General features: G+C 38.4%; 1 protein-coding gene across 3 annotated transcripts in view; it reads left to right on the plus strand.

Annotated features, from left to right (window-relative positions):
- CAPZA1 (capping actin protein of muscle Z-line subunit alpha 1) overlaps window positions 1-22,615 on the plus strand; it is a 53,211-nt gene that overhangs the window by 10,374 nt on the left and 20,222 nt on the right. For 2 of the 3 annotated variants that reach the window (XM_053591864.1, XM_053591865.1), the window contains exons 2-3: window positions 14,986-15,049; window positions 18,372-18,423. In XM_053591864.1, the coding sequence (XP_053447839.1) occupies window positions 14,986-15,049; window positions 18,372-18,423 (116 nt within the window). Of the gene's footprint in view, window positions 1-8,892; window positions 8,911-14,985; window positions 15,050-18,371; window positions 18,424-22,615 lie in introns of those variants that run through there. The other variant, XM_053591866.1, reaches the window with a different exon arrangement.

Consider the following 22,615-nt stretch of genomic DNA (forward strand, 5'->3'; position numbering starts at 1 on the left):
ACAACAACAAAAAATAATAGCCAGGCATTGTGGTGGGTGCCTGTAGTCCCAGCTGTTCGGGAGGCTGAGGCAAGAGAATCGCTTAAGCCCAAGAGTAGAGGTTGCTGTGAGCCGTGATTTAACAGCACTCTACCGAGGGCAACAAAGTGAGACTCTGTCTCTTAAAAAAAACTAGGATTACAGGCATGAACCATTTGCATCTGCCTTCAAATCACAAGTTTGTTTTTTTCAACAGTTTGAGCATGAAATTAGGACCAGGGAAGTTGATCATATGGTCTAAAATTTTACTGGCATTTTCCTCCATAATAGGTATTCCCCTACATTGACCACTTCCTTAAGTTGACCTAAGTTTTCTTTTTTTTTTAATTTCAGATTAATGTAGGGGTACAGTTAGGTTACAGTGTTTGCATTTGAGTCCCTGTTGTGTCCCACATCCAAAAGGTGTGCCATATACCCTTATATCGTGCTCATTAAGTAGGAGCACACCCATCTCCCTCTCTCTTTCCCTCTCCCCCTTTTCCCTGTCCCCCCATTTTGAATTGAATTGAGTTTTTCTCTTAATGTGGACATGTATTAGATCATCTACTAGTTTTATATTAGTATTGAATACATTGGATATTTGCTTTTCCATTCTTGTGATACTAAGAAGAATGTGTTCCAATTCCATCCAGGTTAATAAAAAAGATGTAAAGTCTCAATCTTTTTTTGTGGCTCAATAGTAAGGTTGATCTAATTTCATAGACTAGACATGCTGCACATGTACATACCAGTACAGTAGACCTAGTTCCTTATGTTGACCACCTCTGTATGTTGGCCAGTTTGTTACAGAACCTCAGATGTTTGACTTGCAGAGATTCTCCTGTGTACCCAACATAAAGTCAGGTCTTTGTGTAATAGCAGTGGGTATTTTTCTCTGGAAAGATTAATATGCTGTCACATAACTAGAGGGGAGTTTTGCAGGGCTACAAGGAAGCCTTAAGTATCAAAAATTTGCATATCCCAGATTCTGCAGTCTTCTGCCTTAGTTAATATACCTCCATTCTTTAGCTGCTCAGGCCAGAAACTTTGAGTGTTACCTTTGACTCCTGTTTCTTTCTCAGTCCACATATACAGTCAACCCCTGAGTTATGAATAAGATAGGTTCTGTAGGTTTGTTCTTAAGTTGAATTTGGATGTGAGTTGGAACAAGTTCATTTACCTATTACCTGTAATAGCTTCCATTCTTAAGGGCAAGTTGTATGCCAGTTGGATGTTTGTATCTCAGGGACTGAGATGCAGTCCATTAGCAAATCCTGTAGGCTGTCTTTAAAATAAACCCAGAGTTTGACTGTTTCTCACTACATCTTTCAACAACCCTGGAAAAAGCCACTATGATTTCTAGATTATTACAACAGCCTTCTCTTTGGTCTCCCTGCTTCTGCTGTTGCTCCCACTTGCCCAGCCCTCCCCCTTCAACAGTCTGTTCTCAATGAAGCACACAGAGTGATCTGGGTGAAAAGTAGGTTAGAACACATCAATTCTCAATTCAAAACCCTCCAGGAGTCTCCCATCTTCTTTCAAATAAAGGTTTTTACTCTGTTAAGTCTACATATTTTGAGATTTTTACCTCTTGTGATTTTGTCTCTTACCTTTTCTTCCCCTGGTTGTCTTTGTTCCAGCCACACATTCTCACTTCAGGATCTTTGCATTTGTTGTTTCCTCTGAAGTTCTCTTCCTATTCTATCCCTCACCTAACCAGACATCACCTTCTCAGATCCCCTTTACTTTCCTTGTTTTCTCCTTAGCATTTGTCACTATCATACTATATATTTTAATTCTTGAATGTTAGCTATTGTCTCTCTACCCACTAGAATGTAAGTTCCTTGGGAACAGCATGCTATTAAAACCAATGCCTAAAACACAGTGAGTCCTCAGATACTTGTTGAATGAATTAGTGAATGAATCTAGCTTTGATAGTATCTATCTTGATTTCATCGTTAGCTCTCATAGGGCAGTCTGATTTCTAGGTTTTGTGAAGCTCATACTGAGGACACCCATACTTCTGTATTGCTAACAGATTAATTTTTTTATAATAATTTTTTATTTTTTTGAGACAGAGTTTTACTGTAGCCCAGGCTAGAGTACCACAGCATCAGCCTCATTCACAGCAACCTCAAATTCCTGGGTCCAAGCCTCAGCCTCCCAAGTAGCTGGGACTATAGGTACCCAACACAAAGCTTGGCTAGTTTTTCTATTTTTGGTAGAGACGGGTCTACCTCTTGCTTAGGCTGGTAATACACTCCAGACAAGCAATCTACCACCTGGGCCTCCCAGAGAGCTAGGATTATAGGCGTGAGCCACCATGGCACCATGCCTCACCTTGTGGTCTTTTCAGCGATTTTAGTCTTTTTTTTTCCTAACTCATTTAAGTATTTTATCTCAGACTTTCTTATTTCTCTAGTTCTTGGTTTAGACATTTAGGTAGATCTGCTATATAGAGGGCCTTTTCCCTCCTCCTGAGTGTATATCAATGCTATTTTGCATTTAGGATAAGATTTAACTTTTCCTCCCCCCCTTTTTTTCTTGAGACAGAGTCTCACTGTGTTGCCCAGAGTGCTGTGGTTTTAGTCTAGCTTACAGCAACCTCATATTTCTGGGTTCAGGACTATTGAAGTAGCTGGAACTACTAGGTGCCTGCCACAGTGCCAGCTAATTTTTCTAGTTTTGGTAGAGATAGGGTCTTGTTTTTGCTCGTGGTTTCAAACTCCTGACCTCAAGCAATCCTCTCACCTTGGCCTCCTAGAGTACTAGACTTAGATGTGAACCATTGCATCCAGCCAGGACTTAACTTTTTAAAAAACTCCACTGAGATTGTGCCAGTACTTTAAAATTTGTTTTTGTTTTTTTTTTTAAATAAAAATAAGGCTTACCGGGCGGCACCTGTGGCTCAGTGAGTGGGGCGCCAGCCCCATATACCGAGGGTGGCAGGTTCAAACCCAGCCCCGGCCAAACTGCAACCAAAAAATAGCCGGGCGTTGTGGCGGGCGCCTGTAGTCCCAGCTACTCCGGAGGCTGAGGCAAGAGAATCCCTTAAGCCCAGGAGCTGGAGGTTGCTGTGAGCCGTGTGACGCCACGGCACTCTTACCGAGGGCAGTACAGTGAGACTCTGTCTCTACAAAAAAAAAAAAATAAGGCTTACCACTTCCTTTGAACTTGTAAATGAACACATAAGATGAACACTTAGAGATCTTTTTACCTACATTCTGGATGTCTTATATTAAAAGAGACCAGAATGAGGACTAACGGAATGATTTTCTTTTATTTATTTATTTATTTTATTTTATTTTATTTTTTGGTTTTTGGCCGGGGCTAGGTTTGAACCCGCCACCTCCGGCATATGGGACCGGCACCCTACTCCTTGAGCCACAGGCGCCGCCCAGAATGATTTTCTTTTAAATCAGTTTATAAAGATATTGTCAATTCAAAGGGAATGTTTGGAACAGAAACTAGAAAATTGAATCGACAAGATCCGTTACTTGGTTTGTTTTTGTATGTTATAAATTTTACGCTTAAGTCTGTAATTTTTATGAACTACTGTACTAAGTGGTATAAATACAATGATGACTCCTGTTAAAGAAAAAATTATTCTCACACTTGTTAAATGGTAAGGAAGACAATTCAATATTTCAGTATTGGAATAGGGAAGAGAAATCTGGTTCACCTCCTTATACACATACAGTAAAGAGATCTGGGTATTTTATAATCAGTTATCAGAGTGAGGGAGTTGGTCAGTGGGTGGGACATTATGAAGAGGACGTATCAAGGCCTATAATCCTAGCACTCTTGGAGGCTGAGGCAGGTCGATCACTTGAGCTCATAAGATCAAGACCAGCCTGAGCAAGAGTGAGATCTTGTGTCTACTAAAAACAAAAAACTGAGGCAAGAGGATTACTTGAGCCCAAGAGTTCAAGGTTGCTGTGGCCTACCAAGGGCTACAAAGTTAGACTTTGTCTCAAAAAAAAAAAAAAAAAAAACACAAGAGGAGACATGAAGGATAGGTGGATTCTTGCTGAAGGCAGGCCAAGGACTTACACTTTTAAGGAAGAGAGGATGAAGCGCTTAATCAATTACCAAGAATGAATGAATTCTTGCTAAAACTGGCCTAGGCAGGCCAAAGACAGGAGTGTGGGGGACATCAAAACATAGTCCAAAAGAGGGCTTATGTTGGATCTAGGAGAAAGTCTTTGTCACTCTGTGTGTGGTATGTATGTAACTACTTTAGTAAATCAAAATGTTTAATATGTCAGAAAAGCAATTATTCCCCTAGAGTTGGTAGAAGTTTTAAAAGTGAAATTAATCTACTTACAACAAACTTGCCTGATTTCCCTACTTACTTGTCTATTTCTGACAAAACTTGTAATAGGTTACTAAGAGAGAAAACAATTTCTAAAAACTATTTAAAATGGTTTTTGATAGAGTGAATATAAAGCAAATTATTTGGAAATACCACTATTGATTTTTTTGTAATGCTGATTCTCATTTAAGACAGATATTTATACTTTTCAAACCTTAGCTTTTGGTGATAATGGTAAGTGAAAATAAACTATATACATTAAAAAAAATTTCTATAAAGATATTCTGAGTCTTTCTAGTGTCTCCAGGTCTCAACTGGGAAAATAATATTTAGCTTATTTGAAATTTTAAAAAAACATTCATAAAGATAACAAGTTTTATTTAATGACACAATACTGTGTTGTACAGTACATTATTATTAACTGGTCTTACCCAGTGCAGTAGAGCGCTGAAACTTACTCTTCTAGTATAATTGTAATTTTGTACCATTTGATCAGTATCTTCCCTTTTTCTATTCTCTCCTCTATCCCTTAGGCTCTTGGAAACACCTTTCTACTCTCTGTTTCTTGACTTTTTTAGATTGCAGATATGAGATCATATAGTTATTTGTCTTTGCCTGGCTAATTTCATTTAGTAGAAATGTGCAAGGATTCCTTTTTCTTCACATCGTCATCAGCACTTACTGTGTTTTTGATAATAGCCATTCTAACAGGCATGAGGTGATCTTGAGGTTTTAATTTGCATTTCTCTGATTAGCAATGTTGAGCATTTTTTCATGTCTCTTGCCTGTTCGTATATATAGTCTTTTGAAAAATGTCTGTTCAGATCCTTTGCCCATTTTTTAATTGGGCTATTTGAGTTGTTTGAGTTTCTTATATACTTTGGATATTAGTCCTTATTCAGATATGTAGTTTGCAAATCCTTTCTCCCAATTCTGGGTTGTCTCTTCACTCTGTTCATTTTTTCCTTTACTGTGTAGAAGTTTTTTAGTTTGATGGAACATTGTAAATATCTTCAAATGGGAAAGTTTTCTTATGACATAGCATTGAATTCTATGCAAACAGAACTTTATTACCAGGACAATAAAAATAAGGTGCTTTACATGTCTTTCAGGAAAAGAAATGCAAATATTTGTCCTTGAATACTTCTGGAATGTGATTGAATAAAAATAAGTAAGATAAATATTTACAGAGGTACAATTTAATACTGTTATCCTTTCTTGAAGTATAATAACTTATTCAAAAACATAAAACTTTGAAAGATGTATTATTACTTTAAAGGGAAATTGGAGCAAAGACATTTTTGAAAAGCCTTTTTGGTCAGTAAAAAGTTGATGCTGTTTATAGTTATGCTGCAGGTTATAATGATGGTAATGATGGAGAATATAAGGTGATCAGGACTGAAAGGATTTCTGGAAAAGAGGAATTATTTTCTCAATAATTTCAAGAGTTTCCTGAGTTTAATAATTTAAAGCAACAGTTGTCTTATTTTGACCAGTTAAGATAAAAATAGCTGACATTTATTGAGCCTCTCTTATTATACTGTAAGTATTCAGCTAAAGACATATTATTCCATTTAATCTTCATGACAATTATTATTATTATTATTATTATTTTTTTTTTTTTGGAGATAGAGTCTTACTATGTCGCCTCCAGTAGAGTGCCCTGGTGTCACAGCAACCTCAAACTCTTGGGCTTAAGTGATTCTTTTGCCTCAGCCTCCCAAGTATCTGGGACTGCAGGTGCCCGCCACAATGCCCAGCTAGTTTTTCATTGCAGTTGTCAGTTGTTCTAGCAGGAACGGTCTGGGTTCGAACCCTCCAGCCTGGGGGTATATGGCCGGCGCCATAACCACTGAGCTTCAGGTACTGAGCTTTCATAACAATTCTTAAGGAGTAGATACTATCCTACTGTAGGGAGAAGGTCTGGTTCAAAGAGATTTTTTGTTGTTATTGTTGTTGGTTCAAAGAGATTTTAAGAGACAAATTCAAAATCAGTTCTGTCTAACCCAGAGCCTGTATCTTTCCATTTTGCCATAGTTCCTCATAATAATCTTGAAAACTGAGAACAGTTGCTGTGTCTTTTTTTTTCAAAAGGAATTGTAAACATTTACTAATTGCCTGCTATGTACAATTTAATTTTTCTAGACCTTGTATAATATAGAAAAGGAAAACAAGGTAGTTTCTCTACCCACCTCCCCACCCCGAAACAAAACAAAACAACTTTGAGTCTGGGAACAGAGTGGTATATTTAAAATTAATTATCAACAACAAATATTTTAGGTGCTGTGATAAATGTTCAAATAGAGTATGGTAGGAGTACAGAGGATTCTGGAGACTGGAAGTATTTGGGAATACTTTGGAAAGACACAGAAGAACCCAAACATGAAAGAGGGGAAGGATTTAGATAGGTAAAAATGGAGAGGGAAGTACAATTCATCAAGGAGAGTGTAAGTCAAGACCAAGAAGGGAAGTGTTTATCATTTATTTAGTTTTTGGAGATGGGACCTTGCTCTGATGCCTGGGCTAGAGTACAGTGCTGCTGTATAGATCACTGTAACCTTGAATTCCTGGACTCAAGTGAACTTCCTGGTTTAGTCTCCAGGGTAGCTAGGACTATAAGCATGTGTCACCACTTTGGGCTAGTATTTTTATTTTTATTTCCTTTTTTTCTTTTCTTTTTTTTTTGTGACAGAGTCTCACTATGTTGCCCTTGGTAGAGTACTGTGGCATCAGAGCTCACAGCAACCTCCAACTCTTGGGCTTAAGCGATTCTTTTGCCTCAGCCTCCCAAGTAGCTGGGACAACAGGCGCCCACCACAACGCCCGGCTATTTTTTGTTGTAATTGTCATTGTTGTTTAGCCGGCCTGGGCCAGGTTTGAACCTGCCAGCCTCAGTGTATGTGGCTGGTGCCATAACCACTGTGGTATGGGCACCCAGCCGTTCTTTTTCTTTTTTTAACAATCTTAAACTAGAGAATTTTTTCATTTTTGGTAGATCTGACTGTATTGCTCGGGCTGGTCTCAAACTCCTGCCTTCAAATGCCCCTCGGCTTCAGCCTCCCAAAATGCTAGAATTTTTTTTTCATAAATTAATATGAGTGTACATACCAGCAGATTACAATGTTTGTAGTTGTACCCCTCATCTAGAAGTTGTGCCATTATGTCCTTTAGTTGAGAGCATACCAACCAAAGTGCTAAGATTACAGAAATGAGCTACTTTGCCTGCCTACGAAGTCTTTAAGACACTCCGTAGATTAGCGAGGGAAGTAAAAAATTTTGCTGATACGAGTGAAACATGTTGGCAGAGATTTGTCTTCTGCAGTGTACAAAAAAATCGGTAGTGTGACCTGGGCCTTGCTGCTAAATGGAATATGGATTTCATATAATGAAAAAAATTTTGTTGTCTGTCTAGAATTATCTTCCAATGTTCACAAGGAGCTGTAGTTGTTAAATACTTAACTTAAAGTCCTCTTGCATGTGATTGTCAAGGAAATAGTTTACAAAGCTGGTTATAAATAAATGCAATGTTGATGAAATGTATGGGGTCTGGTTATTAAAAGATTATTTAATAAGCTAAAAACTTGAGTTTTATAAATTTTGTAAATTCCTTTTTCTAATACGTTGTCTAAAGTTTCTTGTTAAAATATGGTATATGAAAATCTAACAAAAGGACTCCATTTCTGGGGAACAGTGGAATATATGACTTTCTCATTTTGATTTTTAAAATTTCAGTACAATCTAGGTACCGGCCCTGCACACTAGGGGTGGCGGGCCTTGCCTGGGCAGGTTTAAACCTTGCTTGGGCCTGATTAACAAAAAAATAATAGGGCGGCGCCTGTGGTTCAGTGAGTAGGGTGCCGAGTTCGAACCCAGCCCCAACCAAACAGCAACAGCAATAATAAAAAAAAAAGCCGGGCGCTGTGGCAGGCACCTGTAGTCCCAGATACTTGGGAGGCTGAGGCAAGAGAATCGCCTAAGCCCAAGAGCTGGAGGTTGCTGTGAGTTGTGATGCCACAGCACTCTACCGAGGGTGACAAAGTAAGACTCTGTCTCTAAAATAATAATAATAAAATTTTCAGTACAAATGTTAATACAAAAATGAAATTTTGAATTTTGCCAGCATTAGGGTATTTTTCTTTAATTTCCCCTTTTAGATGTGAGGGGATGGGGAGAATGGGAAGAAATTACAATTTAATAAAGCTTATCTTTATTGCCTTATTTTTTTTTTTTTTTTTTTGTGAGATAGCGTCTCACTCTGTCGCCCTGGGTAGAGTGCTGTAGCATCAGCCTAGCTCACAGCAACCTCAAACTAGGAAAGTTATCTTTCATTGATTATATTTATAGATTTTTAAATCTCCCCCCTCCTTTTTTAGGTTAGAAATAAAGTACAATGAATTTCATGATATTAACATTTCTGGAATATTTAAATATATGAAAGAGTTGACTTGTGTATGAGGCTTGAAATATTCATGGAGAGGGCGGGTGCTATGGCTCACACCTGTAATCCCAGCTTTCTGAGAGACCAAAGCAGGAAGATTGCTTGAGCCCAAGAGTCAAAGTCCAGCCTGGGCAACATGGTGAGACCCTCTTTCTCAAAAAAATTATCATGGATTGTACCCTCAATGAATCCCTAACAATAAAAAAAAATTAAATTAAAAAAAAATAATCATGGGCTGACATTAGTGCAGATACTGTCTGATGAATGCTATGTTTGTAAAATTATTACCTTGTGAAACAGGAAAACAGTTTTTTAAAGTCTTGTTTTTTAAAGCAGCAGTTCAGTTTTTGTTCATCTAGAACCTTCATATCAGTGATTCTCAAGTAGAGAAGCCCTGATGTACCTCCCTCCCTTTATGGGAGAAATTGTTTTCTTCTTTCCCCATCTCAACCTTGAGAGTGATCGACTAAGTCACTATTAATGAAAGTATCATCCATTTTTCATTTGTATTGCAGCAAAAATATTTTTGCAATCACTCCTTTGTTAATTCTGTTTCCCTTTTTGCTCTATTAAGCTTCATCTTATTTTTGTTTTGTTTTGTTTTGAGACAGAGTTTCATTATGTTGCCTGATAGAGTTCTGTGGCGTCACAGCTCACAGCAACCGCAAACTCTTGGGCTTAAGCAATTCTCTTGCCTCAGCCTCTGAAGGAGGTGGAACTACAGGTGTACAACACCTGGCTATGTTTTGATTGTAGTTGTCATTGTTTGGCAGGCCCAAGCTGGGTTCAAACCCACCAGCTCCGGTGTATGTGGCTGGCGCCCTAGCTGCTGAGCTACAGGTGCTGAGCCTTCTTCTTAGTTTTAACCCAGTTTTGAAGATAGATGATAAAGTTTTGACTTTCAAGCTTACTGTTTATCATTTTATCTATCCCTCTTTGTGGCATCTGCAGCTTTCACAAGCATGCCTTTGGCTCAATTCTTGGTTAAAAAAAATTCTTAAAGGACACAGCCAAATCCAGGTGACACATTAAAGACAATCTTTAGAATTGTACTTCTTGTTTATATAGGTATGTAGTTAAATGTCTAAGTTCTCAATCCACCTACACCCTTTCATAAGCCTGTGACTGCAAACAAGGCACTTACATTCCCTGAACCTATTTCTTCATTTATAAATGGTAATAATAGTCTCCCCTGCCTACTTGTTCAAAGGAAGAAATGGGTTATGAAAGAGTTTTGTAAACAACAAAGTAAGTTCATTTACATTCCTAGCATATGCTGGGTCTCATTCCTGGGTATATAGCAGTGAACAAATGTAACAAGTTCTTAATATTCTTTGGCAGAGATTGGCGAACTATGACCCATGGGCCAACTCCAGTCCACTGCCTATATTTATCTATGAATAGATAGACTTAATGTTTTTGAATGGTTAAAAACAAAATTAAAATATTTTATGACATGTGAAAGTTTCATGAAATACAAATTTTAGTGTCTAAAAATTTTATTAAGACCCAATCATGCTCATTCATTTACAATTGAGACAGAAACCATTTGACCCACAAAGTCCTAAAATGGTTACTATCTGCACTGTATATCAGCAATTTACTATCTCCTGCTATGTGCTCTTGGACTTCTTTGGTGGGTATTGGACAGTAATCTTGTAAGTATATGTTCAGTGTGGCAAATTCTTTCAAGAAAAATAAAGCAGGCTCGGCACCCATGGCTGAGTGGTTAGGGCACTGGCCACATACATCCTGGCCCGGGCCTGCTAAACAACAATGACAACTACAACCGGACCTTGTGCTTTTACAGGCACCAGGCACCTGTAATCCCAGCTACTTGGGAGGCCGAGGCAAGAGAATCACTTGAGCAGAAGAGTTTGAGGTTGCTGTGAGCTGTGACGCCAAGGCACTCTACTGAGGGCGACATAGTAAGACTGTCTCAAAAAAGAAATAAAAAGATAATAAAGGGGCTAGAATGATTTTGTGAAGTATAGGGAGGGCACAGCAGTTAATCCATATATGAAAGTCAAGGAAGGGCAGTTTATTTTACTAAGATGACATTTGAACAGAGACCTAAATGAAGATCGGAGTGAACCATCTGATAGAGCATTTCTGCAAAAGGAACAAGAAATACAGTATCCCTGAAGCTGGAGTATAGCTGTGGGTCTAGGAGATAGACTTAGGGAAGGGGAAGCCAAATTGTGGAGGGCCTTTTAGGCCATGGAACAGACTTTAGATTTAATAATGAGCATGCAGGGTGGCCATAAAGTTCATGAGCAATTTGCATCCTGTATAAGTGTTTCATTATTATGTCTACTATTCACTTCAAGTTATTTTTATGATATTGTGTTCAAATAGTGGTAAATCAGCAAAAGACTGCGCAATGTTTATCTATTACCAAGTAATCTACCATTTTAATAGTGCTCTCAGGAAATAATATGGTCCTTTGCTATGGCCATACATTTTAGGATCCCGTGTTGTTATTTTTATTTATTTATTTATTATTTATTTGAGACAGAGTCTCACCCTGTCACCCTCACAGAGTCTCACCCTGTCACCCTCAGTAGAGTGTCGTGGCGTCACAGCCCACAGCAACTTCCAACTCTTGGGCTTGAGCCATTCTCTTGCCTCAGTCTCCCAAGTAGCTGGGACTACAGGCGTCCACCACAATGGCCGACTATTTTTTGGCTGTAGTTGTCATTGTTGTTTGGCAGGCCTGGGCTAGATTCGAACCTGCCAACTCTGGTGTATGTGGCTGGCTCCCTAGCCACTTAAATACAGGCACTGAGCCCCGTGTTGGTATTTAATTTGACTACATTCTTTTTAAACCACTCATGAAGTATTTTACCCTTGCCATTGCAAGTATCTTCAAATTACCCCGCTTTTGTTAAAAAAAAAAAACTGGGAGACATTTGGGCTTCTCTAATTGGATATTTCTTCTATTTTTGATATTATTGGTTGCACTGGGATTACATAATATGCTTTTTTGGCACTGGAACCTGAATTCAAATAATAGACTACTGATGTTCTTCCCTCTGACTTTTGTACATTTTTTTTTTAGAAAATGCTAGTGAACTTCTCATTTACTTTTCTCTTTCAATATAGTACCTTCATTTAACCAATTAATCAACCTGTATTTTTAAGCATAAGGCACTATAGAGATACATGGTGACGCGTCTACCAAGAGCAACAGCTTAAGACTCTGTGTCAAAAAATAAATAATAAATAATAAAAAAACCCAAGAGGTTTTTAAAACAACTAATTTTAAAATAATAATAATAAATCTATTATATGTTAATATAAATGGATTTGTTTTTATTCTTTAATAAAAATAACTCTTTTTCTTTATTGTTTTAAAAAATTTGATTCACTGCCAAGAACTGAACCTGAGCTGTGATGATGAGAGCATGGACTCCTAACTTCTAGACCACAAAAGAAAAAAAAATTTTTAACTTTATTTTCCAAAACAGAAAAGGAATTAGTGTGAAGAGTAACATTGTTTTACATTTTACAGAACTTTTTAATGTCTGCATCCATCATTATGAGTTTGTCTTAGTTTGTAGATATTATTTCTTCTATATGGAATGCCTTCCCTAGCTTTAGGCACTCATCTTCTTAATCAACTCTAACATTGCTGCCTTTGAAGACCACCCCCCTTTTCTATGTACACACAGAGAGTTTATTGTGTCTTCTTTTGTGCCCTACTCTGTATTTAATACCTGCTTCCTACATACCTAGATGTCGGGTCCTTGAGGTCAGTGACAAGATCTTATTCAGACCTTAGTTGCTATTTACTGACACTTCTCTTCCTAGTTTGCTGAATCGGTGAACCATTACTTTTATATATACAGTTTTGATTCATTCTCCTTTGCCTTTCTTTTTTTTTTTTTTTTGAGACAGAGTCTCACTTTATCACCCTCGGTAGAGTGCCATGGCGTCACAGCTCACAACACCCTCCAACTCCTGGCCTTACGCCATTCTCTTATCTCAGCCTCCCAAGTAGCTGGGACTACAGGCACCCACCACACGCCCGGCTATCTTTGTTGTTGTTGTTGTTGTTTTTGTTGTTGTTGTAGTTTGGCCAGGGCTGGGTCCAAACCCACCACCCTCAGCAAATGGGGCCGGCGCTGAGCCACATGAGCCACATGCACTGCCCATTCATTCTCTCTCTCTTTTTTTTTTTTCTTTCTTTTTTTGAGACAGAGTCTCACTATGCCGCCCTCTGTAGAGTACTGTGAGGTCACAGCTCACAGCAACCTCAAATTCTTGGGCTTAAGCGATTCTCTTGCCTCAGCCTCCCAAGTAGCTGGGACTGCAGGCGCCCGCCACAATGCCTGGCTATTTGTTGTTGTTGTTATTGTTGCGGGTTTGAACCTGCCAGCCTTGGTGCATGTGACTGATGCTGTAACCACTGTGCTATGGGTACAGAGCCAGTTTTAGTTCATTCTTTATCCAAACTGCTGTTTTTTCATTTATATACCAATTTCAGATTTTGTGGTTTTTAAAAATTAGGGGGAAACCTTGATAATATTAGAATCTTGAATTTTCAGTTTCATAACTTGATATTTATACATTCAAACACTGCTATGTAAACAGTATATAAAATATGGCTGAGGATTTATTCCTTTTAGGAAAGGTGCTTTTTTTTTCTTTTTTTGAGACAAAGTTTCACTCCCTTGCCTGTGCTAGGCTATATTGGCATCATCATGCCTCATCGCAACCTTAAAAACCTGGGCTTAAGCTATCCTCATGTCTTAGCCTCCCAAGTACCTGGGATTACAGGTCCATGTCACCATACCTAGCTAATTTTTCTATTTTTTGTGGAGACAGAGTCTTGCCGCGTTGTGAACTTCTGGCTGCAAGCAATCTTCCAACCTCAGCCTCTCAAAGTGCTAGAGTTACAGGCATGAAGTACTGTACCTGGCCTGATTTATTTTTAAAATTAGTGACATCATGGTTTTACACTTTTTTTTTCAAGGCAGTCTCACTTTGTCACTCTTGGTAGGGTGCTGTGGCATCATAGCTCACAGCAGCCTCAGCCGCCAGAGTAGGTGAGACTACAGGTGCCTTCCACAACGCCCAACTATTTTTACAGACTAGATTCTCACTCTTGCTCGGGCTGATCTCGAACTCCTGAGCTCAAATGATCTACCCACCTTAGCCTTCCAGAGTGCTAGAATTACAGGTGTGAGCCACCAATGGTTTTGCTCTTTTAATTTTTAATTACATTAATTTATTAATATTGAACCATCCTTACATTGGGATAAACACTTTGATATTTGTATACTTCCTAACTTGCTAATACTTTGTTTCACTTAAATGTTCATAATCAAGGTCATAGCTTTCTCTTTTTGTGAACATGGAACGTTTTTACCAAAAGCTAATTATTCAGCTTTTTCTTTTTCCTTTATTTATTTATTTATTTTTTTTTTTGAGACAGAGTCTCACTTTGTCGCCCCAGTAGAATACCCTGGCATCCTCACGGCAACCTCAGACTCCTGGGCTCAAGGGATTCTCTTGCCTCAGGCTCCCGAGTAGCTGGGATTACAGGTGCTGGCCACAATGCCTGGCTATTTTTAGAGGCAGGGTCTTGCTCTAGCTCAGGCTGGTCTCGAAATTGTCAGCTAAGGTGATCCACTGGCCTTGGCCTCCCAGAGTGAATTATTCAGCTTTTTAAAGAAAAATTCAAAATGATCAAAACAGCTCATGTATGTATTCCAGAAACAGAATACACCAATGTTGGGGCCAGGCGAGGTGACTAGCACTCTTGGAGGCCTAGGTAGGTGGATTGCCCTGAGCTCACAGGTTCGAAATCAGCCTGAGCAAGGGGGAGAGCCCTGTCTCTAAAACTAGCCAAGTGTTGTGGTGAGCGCCTGTAATCCTAGTTACTCTGGAGGCTGGGGCAAGAGAAATGCTTGAACCCAAGAGTTGGAGGTTGCTGTGAGCTTTAATGCTGTGGCATTCTACCAAGGGTGACAAAGGGAAACTCTGTCTCAAAAAAAAAAAAAAACACAGAATACACCTATATTGATAATATATATGGGGTATTTAGTGAAAAGAAAATATGAAGCTTTTACACAGTAGAGGTTTAAGCAGGATTTTTTTTCCCCCAAAGGGGGAAAATGATGAGTGACTAGATGAGAATTTTGTAACTTGTTAATTCCTTCTTTTATTTGTGACTTCCAGAATTCTCTTACCGTCTATTTCTTTTTAGGTACGCATAGCTGCTAAATTCATCACTCATGCACCCCCAGGGGAATTTAATGAAGTATTCAATGGTGAGTAAAGATTAGTATTTAGTGTTTGTTTGTTTTGTGAGACAGTCTCACTGTGTCACCGTCGGTAGAGTGCCTTGACATCACAGCTCACGGCAACCTCGAACTCTTGGGCTTAAGCGATTCTCCTGCCTCAGCCTCCCAAGTAGCTGGGACTGCAGGTGCCTGCCACAATGCCTGGCTGTTTTTGGATGCAATTGTTATTGTTGTTCAGTAGGAGGGGCCCAGCTTGAACCCCCCACCCTCTGTGTACGTGACCCGGCCTTTACTCACTGAGCTACAGGCACTGAGCCAATATTTAGTTACTTTAATCCCTCCTTAATTACTGCCATTTATTGAGGATTTGGTGTCTCTTTTAATTCTTATGACATGTTAATAGCTGTAGCTAAAGAAATCAAGATTCAAAGAGATCAAAAGAACTTGTCCAAGGTTACCCACCTAGTAAGTGTCAGAACAAGAATTTAAACCCAGGTGTCTGTCAAAATCAAGCCCTGAACCCATAAATTAAGATGTCTATCTTATGTGAGAGAAGATTTAAGGTAGTTTAATATCAATAAATGTAGAAATAATAATAAATGATTTTTATGGTTTTATTTTTATCATTATACATCATAGCTTAAATTTCTTTAGTGCTTTCACTCAGGAAGTAGAATAGGACACTTTCTAGGGCCAAGGGTGCTGAAATAACTCTATCTGGGAAGCTTATTAAATATATAGATGTAGTTTTGTCATCTCCTTAAGATTCTAATTAATCAAAATTAAATCTAGTTTATGTGAAAAAAGAAAAGATCCTCATTCATTACATCTGAGGAAGAATCCAGTAATCTGTGTTTTATCAGGTTCTTCACTGTGATTCTGAATCACACACAGTGGTTCACGGTTTGAGAACCACTCTCATTTACAACCTTCCCTACTATTGGCTTTTTTTTTTGCAGTTTTTGGCCGGGGCCAGGTTTGAACCCACCACCTCTGATATACGGGGCTGGCACACTACTCCTTTGAGCCATAGGCGCTGCCCGCCTACTATTTGCTTTTTTAATATAACTTATAAGGTACAAAATATAGATTGGACATCCTGAACTTCATAATGAAACCAATCATTATAGTCCCATTTTAAGTTATTAAATTAATTCATCTTAAAGATCCCTTAAGTAAAATGATCTATGTGCATCTTGATTCAGTTTGCCATATATTTATTTTGAAATTCTGTTTTTTACATTAGAAGTTTAGCTACTAGAAAGGAACTGTGTGATATTCCTCTGTACCTGGCCCAGAGCCCTAGTAAAATTAATAATGCAGGGTGGCGCCTATGGCTCAAGGAGTAGGGCGCCGGTCCCATATGCCGGAGGTGGCGGGTTCAAACCTAGCCCCGGCAAAAAAAAAGAAAAAATTAATAATGCAAGTGGGCATGGTGGTGCATGCCTATATTCTTAACACTCTAGGAGATGAAGCAGCAGTATCCCTTGAGTTTAGGAGTTTGAGACCAACCTGAGCAATAGTGAGAACCTGTCTCTACTAAAAATAAAATAGGAAAATTAGCCAGAGTTGTGGTAGGCGTCTATAGTCCCAACTACTGGAGGGGAGGTTAAGCCAGGAGAATCACTTGAAGCCAGGAGTTTAAGGTTGCTGTGTGCTAGACTGATGCCTTGGCCCTCTAGCCTGGGCAACAGAGTAAGACTTCTGTCTCAAAAAAAAATAACAATAATAATGATGCAGAGAAAAGGTAACTAAAAATATGTAAACATTTACTTCAAGAAGGATATTCTTTTTTTTTTTTTTTGAGACAGAGTCTCACTCTGTTGTCTTTTCTAGACTAGAGTACAGTGACATAGCTTACTGCAGCCTGAAACTCCAGGCTCATGAAATCCTCCTGCCTTGGAACTGTGGGCACATGCCACCACACCAACTCATTTTTGTTTTAATATTTTGTAGAGATGAGAACCTGATATGTTGCTCAGACTGGTCTTGAACTCCTGTGCTTAAACTATCCTCCCACCTCTGCTTCCCAAAGTGGTAGGATCACAGGCCTGACCACTATACCTGGCCAAGATATTCTTTATAAAATTGTGAATTTGGGGCACTAATAGCAAGGAAAACAAATGAAGCCTCTCTCTGGTCTTTCTTCCATGTTGACCAAATGTAAATTTTCAATAATTGAACTTTTAGATAGTTCTTCTTAAACTTAGACTTTATAGCTCAGATAAATTCTTGACTTAACAAAATAAATGTCCTTTGTTAGAAGTCCTTTATTTTATTTCTAACAACTAAATATACTTTATAGGAGTATCATGAGAATAACTGATGGCAAAGCATTGGATTAAGAATTGACAAGATAGGGTCTCTCACCTTTCTCCTTCATGAAGGGGACCCACTTCCAACTCTTTTTTTAGAAGTGCTCTACATTTTCTCCTTGTTCTTCCTAAATAAAATCTCTCTTTGTTTCCCGGACAAAAAAGAATTGGCAAGATACTAATGGCATGAGGGCCTCCACCAGACCCCTTAGAAGCTTTGAGAATCTCAAGGCTTGTTATAATGGCCCATTTAATTAGCCTTCTGTCTTGTAGTTAGTGCTTGGTAGTTTCTTAGTAACAAATATTGACTTCTTCCAAAAGAAAAGTTATTTAAAAAAAAAAAAAAAAGAAAAGTTATTAAACGTTTTGACTTACAGCTTTTTTTTTTTTTTTTTTTATCCCTGAGACAGAGTCTCATTACGTTGCCCTCAGTGGAGTGCTATGGCATCATAGGTCACAGCTAATGTCTAACTCTTGGACTTAAGTGATTCTCTTGCCTCAGCCTCCCAGTACCTCGGACTACAGGCACCCACCACAACACCCTGATATTTTTTTGTTGCAGTTGTCATTGTTGTTTAGCAGGCCCGGGTTGGGTTCAAACCCGCCTGTCTTGGTGTATATGGCCAGCACCCCGACCACTGAGCTATGGGCGCGGAGCCTCACATACACTTTTTAAAAATGTTGTAGACCCCTCACATTAGAGCCTTCGTATAAAAATACGTTCAGTAATTTCATTGCCACTGAGTTGTGACCAGATTTTTTTGTTCTGATGTTGTAGAAGAGCCTGTGATTCTTAATCTAGGCTCATTTTAAAGGATTCATTTAGATAAAAAATTAAAGGTGCTAACTGGAACTTTTTTTTTCATTTGTTATGAAGTTCTTTGAGAATTTTAGCTTCTATTCATTTGCATTTTTACAATGGCACCCAAGGACTAATTTTGCAAAGCCTGAATTTTAAAAATCTGATTTAAAAATCTGCTATAGTTTCTTAAACTTGTCTTCCACTACACATTTTAATATTTTTTCCTTCTTAGATGTTCGGCTACTACTTAACAATGACAATCTCCTCAGGGAAGGGGCAGCACAGTAAGTATCTTTCTAAATTCACTTACAGTGTTATTCTAACATCAGGTAAACTGTGTTGACAATAAACTAGCATCCTGAAAACTAAGTTTAAAATACTTAAGAATAAAGCACTTGGTGTTAGCAGTTCTAGTTGTTTTTCTCTTAGGGAAAACATGTTCCCTCTTCTTCAAAAGTTATTGTAATATATGGATTATTTATTTGCCGAGTTTGTCTTGATTTCCTCCATTAAGACAATTTAATGTTAGTAGTTAGGTTTTCTTTTATAATTTGTTTAGTTCATGTCAGATTTTTTTTAACTGCTAGTTGTAGAAAGATTAAACTGCTATTCAGGAATATTATTTCTCAAATTGCCAAAAGATAGCAGATACTCATAAAGTGCCTTAATAGTGAGAATTAACCAACCATAGGATAAAAGCTTGGTTGATCTGCTTAGTCATTGACTCCTTATCACTATCAAGCTCATTAATATTTCTAAAATATCATTCTCATTTTGTCCTTGCCCTCAAAAACATTATAGTGGTGCTTTATTTTTTATCTTCTACAATCAAATCTAAACTCTACTTTCAGGGCCTCCTGATATTTATCTGGCTTTATCATTACTCTTTTCTACTCTTCAATACAAAGTTCTGTTTCAGTTACTGTCTACGCAGTAGACAGCTGAAAGCTGCTGCCTAGGAAATAGTAATGTCTTGCCCTGTCCATCCTGGGTTTTTTGGAGCCATTTTGGGACTAGATTCTGCAAACCTGGAATTTGCACAGTGTCACTGTAATTGTCATTGTGAATGGTACTAAATTACCAGTATGATACATTGATTTAGGAAAACTAGGCACACATTAAAGACACTCTAGTGCTGGTTTCTGTAAGAGTCATAGAATCTGTCATAGAAAAGAACATTCATGATTTGCTAGTTCAACCCCTCTCTACCCTCTTTTTTTCATTGAAAGAATCTTATCTACATCTGTCAGCAGATGGTTATCCAATCTGAAAGCTTCTAGTAATAAGGAATTCACTTTCTCACAAGGCAAGTTCCTCAGTTTGCCTGCCATGTTGGACCTAGTTTTATCCTTGAGAGCTATCCAAAATAAATCTACTCTGTACTTCACTTGCTAAGGTACTGCTGAAGGGGGTGGAATTAAATGTCACTTAAGTATGATTACAATCTAAGGCAATTGTCCCATTTCTAATGAGGACGAAATAGAAGTTCGTATATAGTTCAGATGCTTTCGATGCTTTAATTGTACTGACTCTAAAGCATTGTATATATAAATATTGTGGTTCTTATAAACTCTAGATTCTTGGAGAATTTCTTGTTAAAGGAGAACTTTTCATGTGCCAAAATATTTGATTTTTCATAGGGATGAAGCTGTTTTTATATCTGTATTGAAGTGCTTTAATCCTTGTCCATAGTCCTCATAGCAAGCACTCAGTAAATGTTATTTTAGTAATCAATATCATTGTTGCCTTCTGTCTATATAAAATGAAGGAAGCCTGAAAGACGTAGGATTTACCCTCTTTCCTGGATTTCCACCTGTGTCTCTGACCACCAGAACTATTCTCTGATGATTCTAGCACTTCTGGAATAAGTAGGGAGTGGTAGGTCATCTTAAAGAGTGAATTTTATTCTGAGAGAGATAAAAAGTTATTTAGAGTTTTGAGCAGAGAATGACATGACTAGACATGTTTCAGAATAATCACAGGCTGCTGTGTAGGGAGGTAAAGGCTATTAGAGTAGTTAAGGAAAGGATAGATAGATAATAAGGGTTTAGACTAGAGTGGTCACAGGTAGGGTTTGTGGGAAGGAGTCAGATTCTGAACATGCACTTAAGTAGTGCCTACTAGATTTACTGATGGTTTGGATGCAAAGTGTGAGAGAAAAGAAAATCAATGATGGCCCCAAGATAGCTTGAGCAGCTATTTACTTGAGATGGAATGAAATGCAAATAAATTTTGGTGTTGGTGTTTATAGTCTGTAGTCTAGGACATATGCTACCATGGAATTTTGTTTAATTCCTACTCCTTAAGTTTAAAAAAAAAATTAATTTACTTTTAATGAACAATTTATGTTCTTTTCTGAAGAGCTAATATGTTTGGGACTCATTCTGCTATGTAGAGGTGTGGTGTTTTTAAGGAAACGATCCATTTAAAAACACAATAAAACTTAACAAAAATGTGAAGATTGAAAATTAGCCTTAAATATTTGAAGAAGTTTAAATATTAGTTACTTTGTTTTTCTTTTGAACAGCTTTGGGAAAGTTTAATGTTCTGCTTAAAACTAGTGGCCTAGCAGGTATTCTAATAGGTTAAAATTGGAAATTCTGTGAGAAGACTGATACTTCTCAAGAATGTAAGTGTATTATGATCTTTTAGTGCAGCTTATTTATGTCTTTTACTTTAGCTTACTTTGTAAAATGTATTAGAGTACCACTGAAAATGCAGAGTATTCTGCAGCCTGTGGTAGCTCATATCTGTAATTGCAGCACATTGGAAAGCTGAGAGGATCACTTGAGGCCAGGAGTTAGAAACTAGCTTAGGCAAGATGGCAAGACCCTGTCTCTACAAAAATATTAAAAAATCAGCCAGGCATAGTTTTGTACACCTGTAGTCCCAGCTACTTGGGAGGCAGAGGCAGGAAGAACACTTAAGCCCACGAGTTCATGGCTATAGTGAGCTGTGATCATACCACTGCACTCAAGCCTAGGCAACAGAGGGAGATGCTGTCTATTAAAAAAAAAACAAACAAACAAACCGGGTGGCGCCTGTGGCTCAGTCAGGAGGGTGCCAGTCCCATATGCTGAGGGTGGCAGGCTCGAACCCAGACCAGTCAAATCTCAACAAAAAGATAGCCGGACATTGTGGCGGGCGCCTGTAGTCCCAGCTACTTGGGACACTGAGGTGAGAGAATTGCCTATGCCCAAGAGCTGCAGGTTGCTGTGAGCTGTGACACCACAGCACTCTACCCAAGGGTGATGGAGTGAGACTCTGTCTCTTAAAAAAAAAAAAAAAAAAAAAACTGTATAAATCAAGCACTGGGCAAATAAATAATAATATGAGGCATGTACTTTATTTATGCATATCCCTTTTTAAAATAACGTATGCACTGTGCCTTAGGCTCTACTCTGAGATTTGATTCATGTTCAACTTTCACTTTCTTCCCATCACATGCCTCTGTTATTTAATGATGGTTTTTCCTACCCTGTCCTGCCTCAGAGAGCTGAGAATAAAAAAGCCATTTGCAGGGCAGCACCTGTGACTCAAGGAGTAGGGCGCTGGCCCCATATACCGGAGGTGGCGGGTTCAAACCCAGCCCCAGCCAAAAACTGCATAAGATAATAATAAATAAATAAATAAATTCCTTAAAAAAAAAGCCATTTGCAGAATAATGTATCTATTGAAGATTCTTTGAATTACTGAAAGCTTCTGCCTGAATGATGAAAGCAATTCACAATAATCAGATTTCTAAATTATTTTTTATTGGCTCAGCACCTGTAGCTCAGCAAGGGCACCAGCCACGTACACCCGAGCTGGCAGGTTCGAACCCAGCCTGGGCCTGCCAAACAACAATGACAACTACAACCAAAAAATAGCCGGGCATTGTGGTGGGCGCCTGTAGTCCCAGCTACTTGGGAGGCTGAGGCAAGAGAATCACTTAAGCCCAAGAGTTGGAGGTTGCTGTGAGCTGTGACACCATGGCACTCAGGGCAACATAGTAAGACTCTGTCTCAAAAAAATAAAAATGTTAAAAAATAAATAAGTTGGGGTGGTGCCTGTGGCTCAAGGAGTAGGACACCGGCTCCATGTACTGCAAGTGGTGGGTTCAAACCTGGCCCTGGCCAAAAACTCCAAAAAATAAATAAATAAATAAGTTATTTTTTATTTTATTTATTTTGACTTGTATAAGAGCTGTGCCTTCTGTCTCCTCTCTGTCCCTCTCACTTGTGCACGTGCACACAGAGGTGTTACACCATGATGGCTGAGATCACAGCACCTTAGGTGAGGTTTTGTTTTTTGTTTTTTGCAGTTTTTGGCTGGGGCTGGGTTTGAACCCGCCACCTCTGGCATATGGGGCCAGTGCCCAACCCCTTTGAGCCACAGGCGCTGCCCTATTTATTTTTTTTTGAGACAGAGTCTCAGTTTGTCATCCTCAAAAAAATTAAAAAAATAAAAAATAAAGAAGTTCTTTTTTATTTTATT

This window comes from Nycticebus coucang, chromosome 5 (genome assembly GCF_027406575.1).
Source record: "Nycticebus coucang isolate mNycCou1 chromosome 5, mNycCou1.pri, whole genome shotgun sequence".
Taxonomy (NCBI): Eukaryota; Metazoa; Chordata; class Mammalia; order Primates; family Lorisidae; genus Nycticebus; species Nycticebus coucang.